This window comes from Nuphar pumila, chromosome 15, assembly GCF_984573655.1.
Source record: "Nuphar pumila chromosome 15, dmNupPumi1.hap1.1, whole genome shotgun sequence".
Taxonomy (NCBI): Eukaryota; Viridiplantae; Streptophyta; class Magnoliopsida; order Nymphaeales; family Nymphaeaceae; genus Nuphar; species Nuphar pumila.
This window is the reverse complement of record NC_143263.1, coordinates 80789119-80806067: the sequence shown is the minus strand read 5'-3', so window position 1 is coordinate 80806067 and position 16949 is coordinate 80789119. Positions and strand designations below refer to the sequence as shown.

General features: G+C 36.6%; 1 protein-coding gene across 2 annotated transcripts in view; it reads right to left on the bottom strand.

The window, feature by feature from the left end:
* Positions 1–2754: 2754 nt before the first annotated feature.
* The window catches only part of LOC149815742 (DExH-box ATP-dependent RNA helicase DExH3-like), a 73652-nt gene continuing 59457 nt past the window's right edge, over positions 2755–16949 (bottom strand). For both annotated transcript variants that reach the window (XM_089988907.1, XM_089988908.1), the window contains 8 exons: positions 10410–10613; positions 10158–10227; positions 9891–10039; positions 7572–7880; positions 4522–4581; positions 4196–4348; positions 3941–4051; positions 2755–3832 (listed from right to left, as the gene is read on the bottom strand). In XM_089988907.1, the coding sequence (XP_089845033.1) occupies positions 3380–3832; positions 3941–4051; positions 4196–4348; positions 4522–4581; positions 7572–7880; positions 9891–10039; positions 10158–10227; positions 10410–10613 (1509 nt within the window). In that variant the 3' untranslated portion in view covers positions 2755–3379. The remainder of the gene's footprint in view (positions 3833–3940; positions 4052–4195; positions 4349–4521; positions 4582–7571; positions 7881–9890; positions 10040–10157; positions 10228–10409; positions 10614–16949) is intronic.

Below are 16949 nucleotides of genomic sequence, written 5' to 3'. Positions count from 1 at the left end.
CGTTGCAGTGGCCCCTTGCAAAGCAGAAACTGTAAATGGTAACTAGGATTTTAAGCATTTTGAAAAACGGTGAAAAAAAAAACATAAAATATGCGACAAAAACATCAGCGATACATCATGAGATTTAGTAAATCTCGCGATATTTTTGAGAGAAATTGTCAAAAAAAAATCTTACGAGATTTAGCCATTTAAAACTTTTATAGTTTTTCTCATACTTTTTCACGAGATTTTCATAAATATCGTGATATTTGTCACCATGTTGTCAACTACCACCTATCCATGGTGGTAGTCGAATTGTGGAGCTAGCTTTGGTTTTTCCCATGCCAGTTCCATGATTCAACTCCTTTCCCTCATCCCAAATGGAGGGTTTCGTTGTGGATTTCACGAATCCACTCCGACACCCTCCTCTCTCTCTCCTAGTTAAGGCTTTCATTTTTTTTTAAAGATTAGGGTTTTCAAATTTGTTTGTTTAATTAATGTTGATGGTATAGTTTAAGGAAAAATAACTGTACTGTCCTTGTAAAATAATGCATTTTTAGAAAAGCCTCACAATATGTTGAAATCCTCCCCATGTTCAAAATTTTGATTGTCAAGTTTTTTAGGATAATTTTGTCATTCAGCAAATATAACACAATGTTTGCAAATCATTGTTGTAATTTTTTCTGTGAACTTGCTTTTAGAAAAAAGAAAATTACATAAAGGGCAAGGCAGATGGACGATTCACAAATGTACTAGGACATTTGCAAATGTAGGAGTATTTAGTTAAAAGAAGTCGACAAATATAATGACATTCACAAATAATGTTTGTGAATGTTCTCATAATATGTGAACCTTCTTTTACTAAAATCGCATAAAGGGTACAGGCGAGAGGACGTTAGCAAATGTGTAAGAAGAAAGGTGGATTTTGCAAATTTTGGTGGTCCATGTGGAGATGCTACTACTAATGAAAGACCACGCTCCCTGCACATACCCTTCATTTACTATCAAATGAAAGTAAACAGAGAACCTTGATCACTGTGATTAAGTTTGGTTGTCTGAACCATAGCTACTGTTTCTGCTTGTATTCTTTGTCGTGTGAATCCCTTCAAGTTTTTGCCCACATTTTTAAACATAAGGTTCTAGCTTAACAAAAGGACTTCCTTCTATCATGCATCTATGCTTTTCTTTTCTTTTCTTTTTTTTCAAAACCTGCCGTCTCCAAACTAATATATGTATATATATATATATACATATATATATATATATATATATATATATATATATATATATATATAAGAAAACTGGAATATCTAAACCAGCAAAATATGTAAATTGGTATGAACCGAGATTGTCATAGGTTTTTTTGCAAATCTAACTCTGCAGATGCATTATTCATAGTCCATTTGCTTGGAATCGACTATTGGTTCATCGTAATCGGATCAAGAAAATGTGATTTTTTATGCTTGAATATTTATAAAAACTCTAAGCCGGTGATTTTCAAGCCTTAAATGATTCTTCTTATACACTGTAATCGGATGATCCAAGAGTCTATTTCTATAAAATCAAGCATCTAGATCGCATCCGTACGGTAAAATTAAAAAAAAAAATCTATAAAAATCTCAGTGCATACCAGCTTATATATTTTTCTGGTTTGAATATTCCAGTTACCCTATATATATATATATATATATATATTCAAACAGCACACTGGATTCTGGATCCAGTTAAAGATCACAGGATCTGATGATAAAATCGATTAAAGGTACATGATGATTTTGATAAGACTAAAATGTTCATCCTTGAATTCAGTAAGACCACAATATCACCATGTTCAATTGGAAGCTTGCACTCTCCAACACAACAGGCTTGAGAAGTTAGACATACTTCACATTTAAATATCCATGTTCAAAATATGGTTAGGTTCGACTAGCGTCTTTTTGGCTTCTAGATTATTTAACTGATACATATCTGCAACTAACAGATGCTTATTGAAAAAACAAATAGATGCTTGCTACCTTTGCCCTTGGGAGTTCCAGATATCATTCAGTTGTTGTCACGTACCCTTGACACAATATTTGAATCATTTTGTGCTATAAAAGACACACCACTAACTTCTAGCACGGTCTATTGGGCTGGGCCAACTGGTTGCATTCTATAACAAACACTGAGAAAAGATCATCAAAATTTAGGACTTTCAGGTCCCATAGATATTGAAACTTCTCATCTCAACGCAGGGCAATACATATGATACATACATTCATATGATTATATAATTCATTTGCAAATAACCAATGTTGGTGACGAAATGATTCTTTTGCCAAACAGATGTAATTTCAAAGCAAATTCAGAATATCAAACTTCCGGGAGCAAAATGAAGTTTGTAGTCACAAGACTCTGACTACTGCCACTAAACTGATTCACCATGAATTTATGGCAAGAAATTCTCCCAAGGTGAAAACCTTGATAAAATCACAATAAATTTAGTTTATCAACTGTTCTTAACACATTTTTTGTCAGTTTTCTTTTTTATATTTTGCAAATTATTCTTTCATTTCATATATCTTTGTTTATTTCATTTTTTTATTTATCAAGATTTTCCTTGCCAAAATATTCTCAAGAGTAGGGATAAATGACTACATATGTAACATGAGTACTTCAAACTGCCCAACATTTCAGTGCGGTCGCTGATACTTCTGGGTGCTGGTGCTAGGTGCAGCCATGCATAGACATACTATATATGAAAGACACATTGCACATTTCTATAAATACTTTCTGTAACAAACACAAAATCAGCCTGTCTTCATTTATTGAATGAAATTACAAGATTACTTGAATTTTCCCCTAATTTTCTGTTTTCTGTACACTGCAAAATTGTGGAAAAGAAAATTGGGAGGAATTTCACTCAAAAAGTCCATATTCAGCATTAAAGAGAAATAATAGTTTAATTTATGCAAATATAGAGTTACAATATGCCTATATCAGGCAGTTGCTATTAGCAATGATGATTACTCTGCTGGTAATATACATGTGCTTTTTCCAAGAGAGTATCATACTTGCCATATTTGTTCTGATGAGCTGAGAATGCTTGTAAGCTTCGTCCTTCTTTGGCTGCAGAACTTAATCCTGCTTCTACTTAAGCGCCCGATTGGTGATGCCAAACAAACATTTCTCCAATAATTTGAAGCCCCATAAATACAAGCCAGATGAATGAGGGGCCAAATTTTTTTATTTTAGCATATGGAAGGGCCTCGACCTCCATATGCTTGGGCTGCAGCATTCACTTCCCTCTCACAAGAGGATCAGAGCTGAAGGACCTCTTGAACCTTCCATACAAATTCAGAGGAATCCCATGTGAGACACACAAGCCAAATTTGGAACTTGAATTCCCAGGCCTTAAACTTCATGCTCTTCGTCGTTGCTGCTTGCTCTTTTTCAGTAGCATGGACATATGCTTGATATCTTCAGAAGCAGTGGCCCTCCCACCAGTCAGCCAACGCAATCCTTCACTGGCTGCATCTTTCTCAGCAAGTTTTTTGCTCTGGCATGGATTTCCAATAAATTGCATCCCATTGAACTTGACTATAGCTCTGAATTGGTTATTCTTTAACTGCTTTATCTGATAAGTCGGCGGTTCATGTCCTCCTCTTACAACCAATGTTTGCAACTGGTTCTTAGAATTATCGCCCCCAGAACCAGAACTGGGTTTTGGAAGCGATGCAACTCCTGATTTTTTAGGTTTTAAAACCTCGCGTCCAAATACAAACCTGCCTTCACATGAGTCTTCTGATACCAGCAATCTGATAGCAGATATTAGATTCTCATAGCCATGAAGGTCCATTCTTGGATTCAGAAGCTGTCATATAGATATTTAAAATAAGTGTCAGCAAGATATTAATGCTAAGTCATCACAAACTATGCCAGAACAATAATAGCAACTGCAAATTAATAGTTTAGGACACACTTTCTTATGAATTAGTTCATCCAACTCTTTCTTAAGAGAAATATATGTTTCTGCCAAGACAGGGTTCATGAAGAATTCCAAGTAGCCCTCCAACATTTTAAGATGCCCATCCTGTGTAAAAAACAAAGAAGGTTAAAAACAAAAAAGAAAGAAAAGATAAGCCCTCGTAACCGACAAAAAACAGGTTGAACATCATATCCAATCTATAGAAAACCAAATCTCCTCAGACGAACAATGAGATTGACAGGAACTCACAAATTCTCCTTGAGAAATGCTTCCTCCAAACAGCAGCAGTATAGAATCAGAGATTGCTGTTGAATCACGGAGGAACACTGTATTCACTTTCACTTTCTCATTGAAAACTAGCCATGGATATGGAATTTTTTGTTCTCGGCCATTGACTGAATTCTGGAAACAAATACAAGAAACGGACATATACTGGTGAAACTTAAAACTTGCACGACAAACATTTTGGATATATCATCACACATCAGATGGTTTTTGTAAGTAGTTGAAGCATGTACACAACACACATGTAGATGAAGAATGTATTCATGACACACAAGTAGAAGAGAACTTACAGAGTAAAGCAGGACTTGACCATCCTCCATTGTCTTCATAGCAATTGACTTTTCCTTATTCTGTAATACAACAATATCATCATTACCAGTTGAATCTAAGACCAAATCCTGGATACTCGTTACTGAAACTTGCCATGTACTGGATCCAGTTTCCCAGCTTACACGAAATAACCAAGTCCATAATGATTGTTAAAAAAAATTAATTGACCTTACAATGCCATGGTCTAGAATATGAAAAACAGGCGTACAAATGCAGGAGATACAGTTGCACATGCATGCACACAGTATATGCAATTGTCTGAATGCAACCACCAACTATTCAAATTTCAACGCCAGTTATTCACAACCTTTCACCACTATTATTAAAATCTCATATTGCTTTCATGAAACTGCAAAATCCTAATTTCTACTTAAAATAAAACTGACTTTTCAAGCACCAAATCATGAAACATTTCCTCCATTGGTTTTTACCATATCAACTGTTTTGCATCAGAGTGCAAATCAACACTCTTTTCCCAATCTTTTGGTTCCTTAATGATGCACGCTGCTGAGCTGGATGGGAAGTGGAAAAAAAAACGTGGGTAGTAGGCAGAACAGATTGGTCCTAAAGAAAGAAAATGCCTAATATACAGAAGGCCATATAGTTCTTCAGCAACTATATAGGTTTATCAACCTAGTTGTGTGCCTGAGAGGAAACTATCAACTATTAAAACTCTAGACCGACTCTGAAGGGAAAGAAAGAGAAGAAAAATAAGAAACCACAAGAAAACTTGAGAAGTTTTGAATCAAAAGAAAGTCTTAAAGTTGAGTGTACTTGCCAGCAAGGGCACTTAGCGGGTAAGATAAATAACACAAAAATATGCAGAAGGATCTTTGTCAAAAGATCTTCACTTTAAATCCCTGGACCTAGATCTACCAAATGATAAGAATGCCTGAGATGAAGTAGTAAGCCACTTTAAGACAGTTGTATGTAAATGCTCCTTTCACCACTATCCCTTAAAACAGTAAAGATATCCATCTAAATCCAATACAAAGGTGTCTCTCTCTCTCTGCACACAAAAGCTTTATCTCAGCCTCATGGGGTTGGTCTAAATCAAGGTTGCCAAACTAGGAAGCGAAAGCAGGAAACGATACGAGAAGCAGAAGCGAGCAGCGAAGCATTTTAAAATTTATAGGAAGCTGGAAGCGAAGTATCATTTTAAAAGCATATTAAAAAAAATGAAGCAATATGGTAATTGAATAGGAATCAAACAAGAAACAAATAAAAACTAAAATAAAATTGATGATTCTTATATTTCGTGATTTTTCAGTAAAAGAGTTAAATTTTTGTTAAAATCTAACAATGATGGTTACTAATTTAAAGAAAGTACATGGAAAGTAAGTGAAAGCATGAGAGAAAATACATGAAAAACAGGAAAAGAAACGTGATAAAAGCATATAGGAAGCATAGACCATGTGTGTGGGAAGCATAGAAGAAGCATGGGGGAATCGAGATTCCCATGAAATTTCGGAAGCGAGGAGTATCGCGCTTCCGAAGTGAGCTTCCCACCTACCTAAGAAGCTTCTGGTAACTCTGGTCTAAATTGAAGTACACATAACAACAACAACAACAACAAGATGAAACAAAAACATCTCTCTCTCTCTCTCTCTCTCTCTCTCTCTCTCTCTCTCTCTCTCTCAAGAAGAAACAAAAACAACATTGTTGAACGTTATTCCAAAGACAGGTGCAATTAGATAATAGCACATTGTTGAAAACAAAAACTTATCACATGGAAACTCCAATTCCCAATTATAATATGTTAGCCAGTGCATCCTATATCCTTGGTCACAGCAGATCCTTCTAAATGACAGAATAAATCATACAATGGGCTCCTACTTTTATTGGGGTTATAAGACCATGTGCACGTTAGGCCCAACTAGGGGCAATCCATGGAAAAAATCAACAAGGAAATCAACCAAGACAAGGGAAGTAGAGAGCATAAAAAATTCGATAGGAACATGCATGCAAGCATGAAAACTCTCCAAAAATGGAGTTTCCTAACCTGTCATTTCTTTTACGTGTCTCTCTCATACTATGGGCACATTTGCTTTGGTCACAAGTGGGATGAAAAATCATGGCTGAGTCCAACCAAAAGCTGTCTGTTGATCACAGAGCCAGTAATGTGAACAACTTTTCACTGGATTCAAGAGAGAAGCATTCTCAAGTGAGAATCACAATCACAATTTGCACTCTCATTTTTCACTAAACTTGAGAAAATGCTATGGTTGTGATTTACACTAACAGGAAGCTAAGAAAATCCAAGAACACAGGATATTGCAAACATGCCCTATATTTGCTACATGAATGTCAACTTAGTGCACCATGCATCCTACTCTTGAAAACAAGACAACAAGAATAAACAAACAAATAAATAAGCTAGCAAAATAGAAAACATAAATTCAAAAACAAGACAACAAGAATAAACAAACAAATAAATAAGCTAGCAAAATAGAAAACATAAATTCAATATTACAGAAATCTCATTATAAAACCTATTCCCAATAACCCATTGAGCACTGTTCTACAGAAAGCTTGAATTTTACAACCAATAAGTACAGAATTACACAGCTTTAAATTCACTACTATATAAACTTTGGCTATACTTCTACCACATTAACCTTTTCATGGATGAAATGCTTATTGATTTCACTATAAGGTAAAAGAAAAGACAGGCAGTTTCTCAGAAGAAGCCCATATCTAATTGAGACTTCTCCATGTATACTGATATGAACCTCCCTGTGACATAAGCGACTAGATTTGAGTTATACTGTTTTAGAACAAGAAAACTAAACACTACTGATTATCGGCCAGAACTTGACAACTGCCACCTTAGTTTGTAGTGGTAGAAAATCTGCCAGCTGGAATGTTTCTTTTTTCCACCAGATAACCCATCAATCCAAATAAAACATTTAAAAAGAAGCCACCAATGATTTACATTCAACTTTAAGGCTTCAAAAGACAATATCAAATTACTCTAATATCCTATTCTGAGATGAAGAAGTATCCTTACCACAACAGAAGAAACTCCAGGATATAGACCAGCACATATAACTGATCGAACCAGATATTTATCATAACTCCACTTATTGCACATGTCAGCATTTTCATCAACAAGGCCTGTATCCTTCAGTAGAGAAAAAAACTGCTTCCGAAGGGAATCAATGGCCTTCATTGTTTGAGCTGATAGAAAATTTTTCCAACAGTAATCATAACCAGCACCTTCTTTGTCAGCATTTTTCCAACCACCATATGCACGGATCACCGCAAGATGATCACTGTAATCCCTAGCAGAGAACTGGGATTTTACAGAATCGGCGAGCTAAAAAGAGAAGAAGAATAACACTTGCATAAGAAACAAATCCAAAGAGACACAAAGAATAGTTTAGAAACTCGCCGGGTCAACACAGTGACTCGGCCCGGATCGCCCAGCCACTAGGTAAAAAATGAGTACAAACTCGTTTTGAACAAAATTCAGCCGAGTCATGGGTGAGTCATGCATATATATATATATATATATATATAATATTTTATATATAATTACATATATTATATGACATAATATAAATATTATGTATATTATATATAAAAATATGGTTATACATATATTAATAAAATTATACATTAAATATATTACAAAAAATATGAAATAATGCACATTATATATAATATATTGATAAAATATTGCAAAATATACATATATTTATATATTTTATATAAAATATAAAGTTAACATGACCAGGCTGAGTCACCGAGTTGACCCGGCTGAGTTTTTGGTTATTCAAGGATGAGCCGAGTGACGAGTCAACGAGTTTTAAAACCATGACATAAAGTAATAAATATGAACAAATAATGAAACCAACAACAGTAACAGAAACAATAGTACAGGCCAAGATTCATAAATAATGACAAGATATATACCCTCAAAATGTCAGCTCATGATCAAAAGACATAACTATGCATCACATAAATGTGTCAGTTCCATATTAAGGCCAAGCGCCATACTACAATTGCAAATCTAGCAACAACTGTACAGGTTTTAAGTTTCGAGTGTGGCCACATTTTCAACATGATCATTTGGTCAAACTTCATCTGCAAATCGCTAACTTATCCACAATCAAATGATAGTGATAGCTCTGAGCTTTGTATATCACAAAATGGTAGACTGAAAACTTAATGTGATGAGGAACATTATCCAACTCATGCAATTCAAAGTCTGGGAGAAATTTGAACATCAGCCAGATGCTAATAGTTGAAATCTGAATGAGGTGCTAGGTTAAATGTAGCAATTGCTTGCAAGAAGAGGCACAAATACAAACAAGTTGCTAATGAAGAATATCATGTACACCTGAGAAGAAAAGACAAATTTTTAGAGTAAATATCAGCTATTCCTCTTTTCTTTGTTTTGGGTAGGATGAGGCCAGCTGGAAAAGCATGGAGAAGCCACTAATGAAACATAAAAAGTGATTAGAAAGGTTTGTGCCACATTAATGTTTTATACAGTTGAAAAGCTCCATGAGCAACAAGAGTCTGCTTAGTTAGACTTGTCATATATGCATCCGAAGTCAAATTGAATTCATAAAATAATATGACAAATAGCTATCTTAGAACCTTTTAGTTTTACCTTGGAAGAAGTATTCAACATTTTCATCATGCCTAATTTACTAAATTATCCTAAATATGCTGGCATTTCTGAACTCCTCATTATCACTTTTAGGGGTAGACTAGGTCATTTTTGTCTATTAAGGAGTCAGAACACACCTGAAGGTCCTTCAATAAATTACCAAAGGCATGCTGAAAATGATTTATTTGATCCTCAAAAGTCAAAAAAATAACAGAATTTTTCAAGAAGACCACGGCATTGAAGTAGTTCAATAACACAGGCTAGTTAAAAACTCCTAATGTAAATCTAAAAAGGCTTAAAGTTAGGTAAGCAGGTACGTACATACATACATACGTATATATATATAGAGAGAGAGTAGTGATCTTCCACACCCATACATGAACATTAACAACTGACACATTTTAAATGACAGCAGTTTCATGCATTAATTACCACCACCATAAGCAATTCAATGACTTTACAAAGACTAAATAACCGCCCTGGGAGCTTCACTTTGAAAATGAACAATCTCTTAATGCACATCCACCATAACATTTTATATTTGCTAGGAGAACAAATTTTTAGGGAACTTGTTAACATCCAAATATGGTTGTCGATGTTAACAGCGTGTGCACACACACACGTGCCACCACACACAGACACACACAGGGGCGAAGTACATAAAAATGTTGAACATGATAAATGCATATGTTAAAAGCTTTCACTTACATCCTTCTTATCAAATGGTGCCAAAAAGGGATCCCGAACACTTAAGCCAGCTACAACAGTCAGAATAGGATCTAGGCAGTTGAACATAGCCCCTAAAATAATCATCTTTCCAAGTTTAGGTTCCACTGGAAGCATTGACAAGTGGCGCCCTGTTTGTTTCACATCACAAGAGGCAAATTTTCAAAAAGCAACATTAATAAGCATTGTTAATGCTAAATAATGTTAGCTCACAGAAAAAAGAGCAAAAATTGAAGTTTGCATGCATACCAAGAATGGTCAAATTTTCCTTCTCATCCAAAGCTCCAATGATTTTCAAGTACTCAACAGCATTTTGAACCTTATAAATGAAAAGCAACGTGAGCTAGCAGAAATTAAGCGGATCTTTTCTAAGACAGAAAAATTAAAAAAAATGTCAGAAAATAAATTGATTCAGGGAAGGAAACAAAAAGTCCAATCAATATTCCAAGTCCTCAATAAAAAGCTCTCTAACTAATGAGTTCAAAGCTAGACACTACATACAGATAGTAGTTCTGGTGACTGTAAAGCCTTTGAAAGGAACTCTGAGATGCTACCCAGCTGCAGACTTTTGATCTGAAGGCACAAAGATTGTAATGGTGTTCTCAAAAGCTCTGGCAATTGGTATTCTGCAAAAGCATCATAAACGCATCGAGGGTAGAGGTGGTAACATTCTCCGGGCTGAACACGACCAGCTCTACCTCTTCTCTGCATAAAGAAGCATCATCAACATTGTAGATTAAATTACCAACAACTTTAATAAAATAGCACCATAGAGGGGGAAAAAAGGACACACGTTCTTGAATGGTGATCTACATGTTGAAAGTGTTGATGCAGCAACTAGTTTAGAAAGCCTTTGGTGTTGAGAATTAGAGAGAGAGAGCACAATAGTAATCCTCATTTCATTTCTCACTTAGTATATTACATGTGAATACGTTATGGACAAAAGTACACTTGTTACATATTAGTTATAGCTAGGAGAAAACATAGTGAGCTCAAATTACTAAGTGCCCTTATACACATGATTCCATTACTGTTACTATCTCAAATTCCCCCTCACGTTGGGGAAAAACCATCTCATCCCCATCTTGCACAAGATCTCTTTGAGTCTCAACCTACCAACAACTTTGGTAAAAAAAAATATTGGCAAACTGAATATGTGACCAAACATGAAGGATTCAGAATAGCATGGCTTCAACTTTCTCTCTTATGAAATAGCAATCGATGTCTATATGCTTCTCTCATGATATACGAATCCTATACAAACTGAATAGCGGCTTTCTGCATTGGACCTAAGCACTATTGATTGCTTTTTGCTCTTCCAAGATAAAAGGGTTTCTCCTACAAAGATGCAATAACCTGAAGCAGGCTTCCTGTCTCCAATGAACCTACTCAATCAGCATCACATACCTCAACATCAGAATGACCATAATTAGCATATAGAATCCTCTAGAAGGGATTTGCTTAAGATGCCTCAAGATATGATGCACTACCACCACATATGCCATCTAAGGTGAGACATAAATCTACTAACAATACTAAATGCTTAGGCTATATACAACCCCTCGTAATAGTTGGGCAGCTTAGCTTTACCCACCAATATTTGATATCCTCCAACATTCTCATACTTCTCACCATCAATAACTCCCAACTCAAAATTTTGTTCAATTGAGATACCAACTCTCCTATATCCAAACATAGCCACAAATCTCGGTGAGATTTTCAAATAATCGCAAAAAACAAAAACAATCCCCGCAATTTTCACATTTTAAACGCGATATTTTCAAAAATTCGCTTGTATTGAAAATCTTGCATTTTTTCACGAGTTTTTCAATATATCGCAAATTAAACGGCTGAACTACAAACGCTTTTTTTAAGGCCCGAAAATATTCATTTCAAGGGCCCTTGAAGTTTAAAGCATTAAGCCTTTTAACGGTTGTAAAAGGGGTGCAAAGGGACCCTTTTATAGGTGTGGAGAGAGGGCAACTCTCTCCACACCTTCGATACGGGTTTATTCCACACAACCCATATTTCACATTCCAATTTCCAAATCCACACTACTCGTTATTTCTTATTATCTTCCTTGTCTAAATTCTAAAATGAAAACGAAAACCCTAAAAGGAAACTTACCTAACTCCTTACTAAGGAGCCCTCTTGGGCAACTCGTGAAGCTCATCCCCAGGGTTTGCATAGTCATCCCTCTCAAGAGTGGAAGGATTATGGTGAGGTGAAAAACCCTCACAAACATGTCAGCTTGGGTTCTCACAATTTATAGAATGCAGAACTGCATATCATGATTCACGACAGGCAACTCTCTCTCTCTCTCGCCAGTATAGAGAGGGAAAATCGAAAGGATGATCCTGGTTACACCATTGACAAATATGTTGGGTGTTCGGTTGTTGTGACTGCCTCTGCCTCTGCCTCTGCTGGTGGTGGGATTTGTAGCCGTCTTACTTGGATTTATGCTTTTGAATGGTGGTTGTTGTGTATTGCTACCCGAAAATTGTTGGTTGCAGGCCTTACCATTACCAGCTGACTTCTTGTATTGATCTTCCTTAGATCTCTCTCATTCTTCATTCAGAGTAGAAGTTGCCTCGATCGCAGCGTTAAAGGTGGTCGGATGGTTGGTCATTACTCGATACCTCAATCCATCTTTAAGCCCCCCAACTAGGGGTGGCAATCGGGTCGGGTCGGCGGGTTGGCAGGTCAGCATACCTCAACACGAACCCGACCCGTTTATTAAACGGGTCGGCTGTGGCAAACACAAACCCGGCCCATTTATTAAACGGGTAACCCGACACGACACAGTTAATCCGTTTAATAAACGGGTTGGCAGGTCGGGGTCGGGTAAACGGTTGACCCGCCCGCCTAACCCGTTTATTAAACGGGTCATCCGAGTTGGCGGGTTGGTATACCCCTAACGCGAACCTGACCCGTTTAATAAACGGGTTAGGCAGGTCGACCCATTTACGACACGAACCTATTTAAGCCAAACCCGAACCCGACTAAGAAACGGGTTGGCGGGTCGTGTCAGATTTTGCCACCCCTACCCCCAACATACTTTGTCACCATAGCCATATCATTGGCAAACAAGTTCGGATAGTAATGTTCAAGACTCCAAAACTTGGTAGTATAAACCACCAAACTCATGCTCCCCTGAGTCAATTCTAGGAATTCTTGTTCCTTGTCACAGGCATGATGAGGAAAAATAGTTCTCCAAGAATGCCTCGTGGAAAACGACTCAGAAGATGTAGTCTTCCCTAGCGAATCTAACCTCTCTAACCGTATCCCACCATTCTTGGCATCACCCTCCAATCGGTATATGCCAAAACTTGTCTACCTATCCTCAAGTACAGATAGCACTCGAAACACATGCTCGATTTCCTCAATCTAGCTCTCAGCAACTTCAGGGCCAGCTATTCCAGAATAAGTAGGAGGGTCGAGCTTCAAAAACTTTTCAAAGGTCAACACACCAGGGTTATGGTTCGCACCTATGGGCGAAGCATTCTGGTAGAAAAATCTAATACGTCGAAAACAGAAGATCTTCCACAAGGGAAAAAGATCATAAGTTGTAAATGAGTGTACAAGGTAAAAACCAAATGTGATGGCTCCCTAGAACAATATAAGGTCAGGTTAGTAGCCAAGGGTTATTCACAGGAATATGAGATAAACTACAATGAAACCTTTGTGCTAATGGCTAGAATGACTTCAGTTCAAACTCTCATAGCTATAGTTGCCATTAAGAACTAGCACATCTATCAAATAGATGTCAAAAGTGTCTTCCTAAATAGGGAATTCAAGGAAGACATATACATGGATTCTCCACCAAGATATGAAATCTCAACAAGAACGGTTTTTCACTTAAAAAAGGCTATGTATGTTTTGAAACAAGCTCCTAAGGCTTAATATGATAGATTTAACTTTATTATAGTTAAATTTGGTTTTAAATCTTATTATACCGACATTGCTATGCTTGTTAAAAAATCTGAAAAAGTTGTTATCCTTCTTTATGTTGATGACATGATCATTAATGAAGAAGACAAACAAAGAGTTAGTTATATTAAAAGTACTTTAAAACAAAAATTTGGAATGACAAAATTAGGTTGTAAATGAGTGTACAAGGTAAAAACCAAATGTGATGGCTCCCTAGAACAATATAAGGTCAGGTTAGTAGCCAAGGGTTATTCACAGGAATATGAGATAAACTACAATGAAACCTTTGTGCTAATGGCTAGAATGACTTCAGTTCAAACTCTCATAGCTATAGTTGCCATTAAGAACTAGCACATCTATCAAATAGATGTCAAAAGTGTCTTCCTAAATAGGGAATTCAAGGAAGACATATACATGGATTCTCCACCAAGATATGAAATCTCAACAAGAACGGTTTTTCACTTAAAAAAGGCTATGTATGTTTTGAAACAAGCTCCTAAGGCTTAATATGATAGATTTAACTTTATTATAGTTAAATTTGGTTTTAAATCTTATTATACCGACATTGCTATGCTTGTTAAAAAATCTGAAAAAGTTGTTATCCTTCTTTATGTTGATGACATGATCATTAATGAAGAAGACAAACAAAGAGTTAGTTATATTAAAAGCGTTGGAGGATGAATCCATATGATTTTGAATCAAAGCTCTGGATCTTTGTTTATCCTTCGTAGTGATAATATCTCGGGGTTTGCAGCGATAACTTGGTATATCTACTAGACGACCATTAACTAAAATATGTCCATGGTTAACTAATTGCCTGGCTCCAGGAATAGTTGAAGCCATACCCAATCGAAAAAGGATGTTATCCAAACGCATCTCAAGTATGGAATGACAAAATTAGGTTTTCTTAGATAGTTTTCAAGGATTAAGGTAGCATATTCTGCACATGGTTATTTACTAACTCAATCCAAGTTTCCACTGAGATTATTGACAAGTTTGGCATTACAGATGAAAAGAGGGTGGACAATCCTAAAGTAATTAACACAAACATGAAGATCGATGATGAAACACCCTTGGAAGACCTCACTCCTTATCGACAAATGATTGGGGCCCTTATTTGACAAAAACTCGACCTTGCATTTCTCATGCAACACATAGAGCAAGCCAGTTTCAACATTCTCCTACAATTGTACGCATGAGTATTGTTATGTGCATTATTAGATATTTATAAATTTATGTTTCTAAAGAACTTTTATTATCCTCCTCCCCACTTGAATTACTTGCATATACTAACTCCGACTGGGGAGGAGATACTATTGATATAACTACGGGTTTTTGTGTATTTATAGGTGATTCGTTGGTATCCTAAAAATGCAAGCAGCAGCATAAAGTATCTATCGTCAACAAAAGCTGAGTATCGTGCCATGACTACCACGACATCTGAAGTCGTGTGGTTGAGATTGTTAGAAGACATGGAGGTGTTAGTTTGGATCATGGATCCGACCCGATCCACCTCGAGATGCGTGAGCGGTGGCATGTTTGTAATTAGTTCTTATTACCTGTGTAAAGTTATGTCCTGCATTGTACCACTTATAAATAATAAGTAAAAAGGGAAAACCCTATTGCCGCCGACTACTCTTCTCTCTCTTCTCTTTCTTTACCTCATCTCTAACCCCTGCAGGTTGGTATTTCTGATATTTCTGACATGGTATCAGAGCACAGGCGCGGAAATCGATCATCTGGAAGGCCTATAAGGACCAACGCGTGAAAGGACGTAGGCTCTATTTCTGATCTTTTATTTCTGATCTTTTCTCTGTCTCCTTTCCTTAAATCAGATTTCTCCAGTTTTATTTCTTAATCTGATTTCACGCATCCCAGTTTCACGTATCCCTATTTCTCTGTCTCTTTTCCCTTAATCAGATTTCTCCAGTTTCTCTTTTTCTTAATCTGATTTCACGCATCCCAGTTTTGCGCATCCTTATTTTTCTTTCGATTCCTTTTCTTTTCCAATATTTTTCCTGGTTCACACGTTACACAGCATTGCTATTTCTCTGTGCACACAGCATTGCTATTTCTCTGTGCACACAACATTGCTATTCCTAGTTCACACGTTACACAGCATTGCTAATATTTTTTTTTCTGAATAACGTGTGTGTGTGAAGATTATTTTCAGCACACAGCATTGTTCTTTCCCCCTCAATATACTGTTAAGTACAGTCGGCATTTAATATTTTCTGGTTTGCACATCACTATATTTTTGTGCAACGTGTGTGCTGATATCATTTCCAGCACACAGTATTGTTGTTTTTCTTTCCCTTAATACACTGTTAAGTACAATTTAGCCTCTCATTCTTCATATAATCCATGGATTCCAAATTGAACCCTAGTTTTCTTACTCACCTCATGACCCACAAGTTATCCCATGATAACTATTTACTTTGGAAACGTCAAATTGTGCCTTTTATTCGCAGTCATGGTCTTTATGGGCATCTAGATGGGCGATCACCCGCCCCACCTACACATATCATGCAGGAAATAACAGGTGAAGATGGGAAGGTGAGTCAACTTCGAAGCACCAATCCGGCTTATGACATATGGGTACAACGGGATCAGACATTAGTTGCTTACATAACCTCCACACTTTCTGATCGTGTTTTACAAACTATCTCTGATGACCAATCTACTGCCGAGTTGTGGAATGGACTAGCTCATTCTTTTTCTCAGGTTTCCGAATCTCGGGCTTTGCAACTCAAGTGGAAATTCCAATCCATGCGAAAAGAAAACAAATCCATTACAGAGTTCATGGGGAATGTCAGAGTGATTACAGATCAGTTAGCTGCCATTGGAAGTCCTGTATCAGATAAGGATATGGTACAACAGGTATTAGGTAGTCTTGGACCTGAATATCGCATGTTTTGCACGGCACTCCAGGTTGTCTCAGTCCTTCCATGTTTTGATGATCTTCAATCTAAGCTTTTGCAATATGAGGTCAGTTTAAATCAAGAACACGCGTCAGATGATGCTCATCCTGTGATGATGACACATACGCCTATTCAAACAGGAGTTCTATTTACTCCTCGCCCCAATGGAACACCTATGAACAAAGGAGGA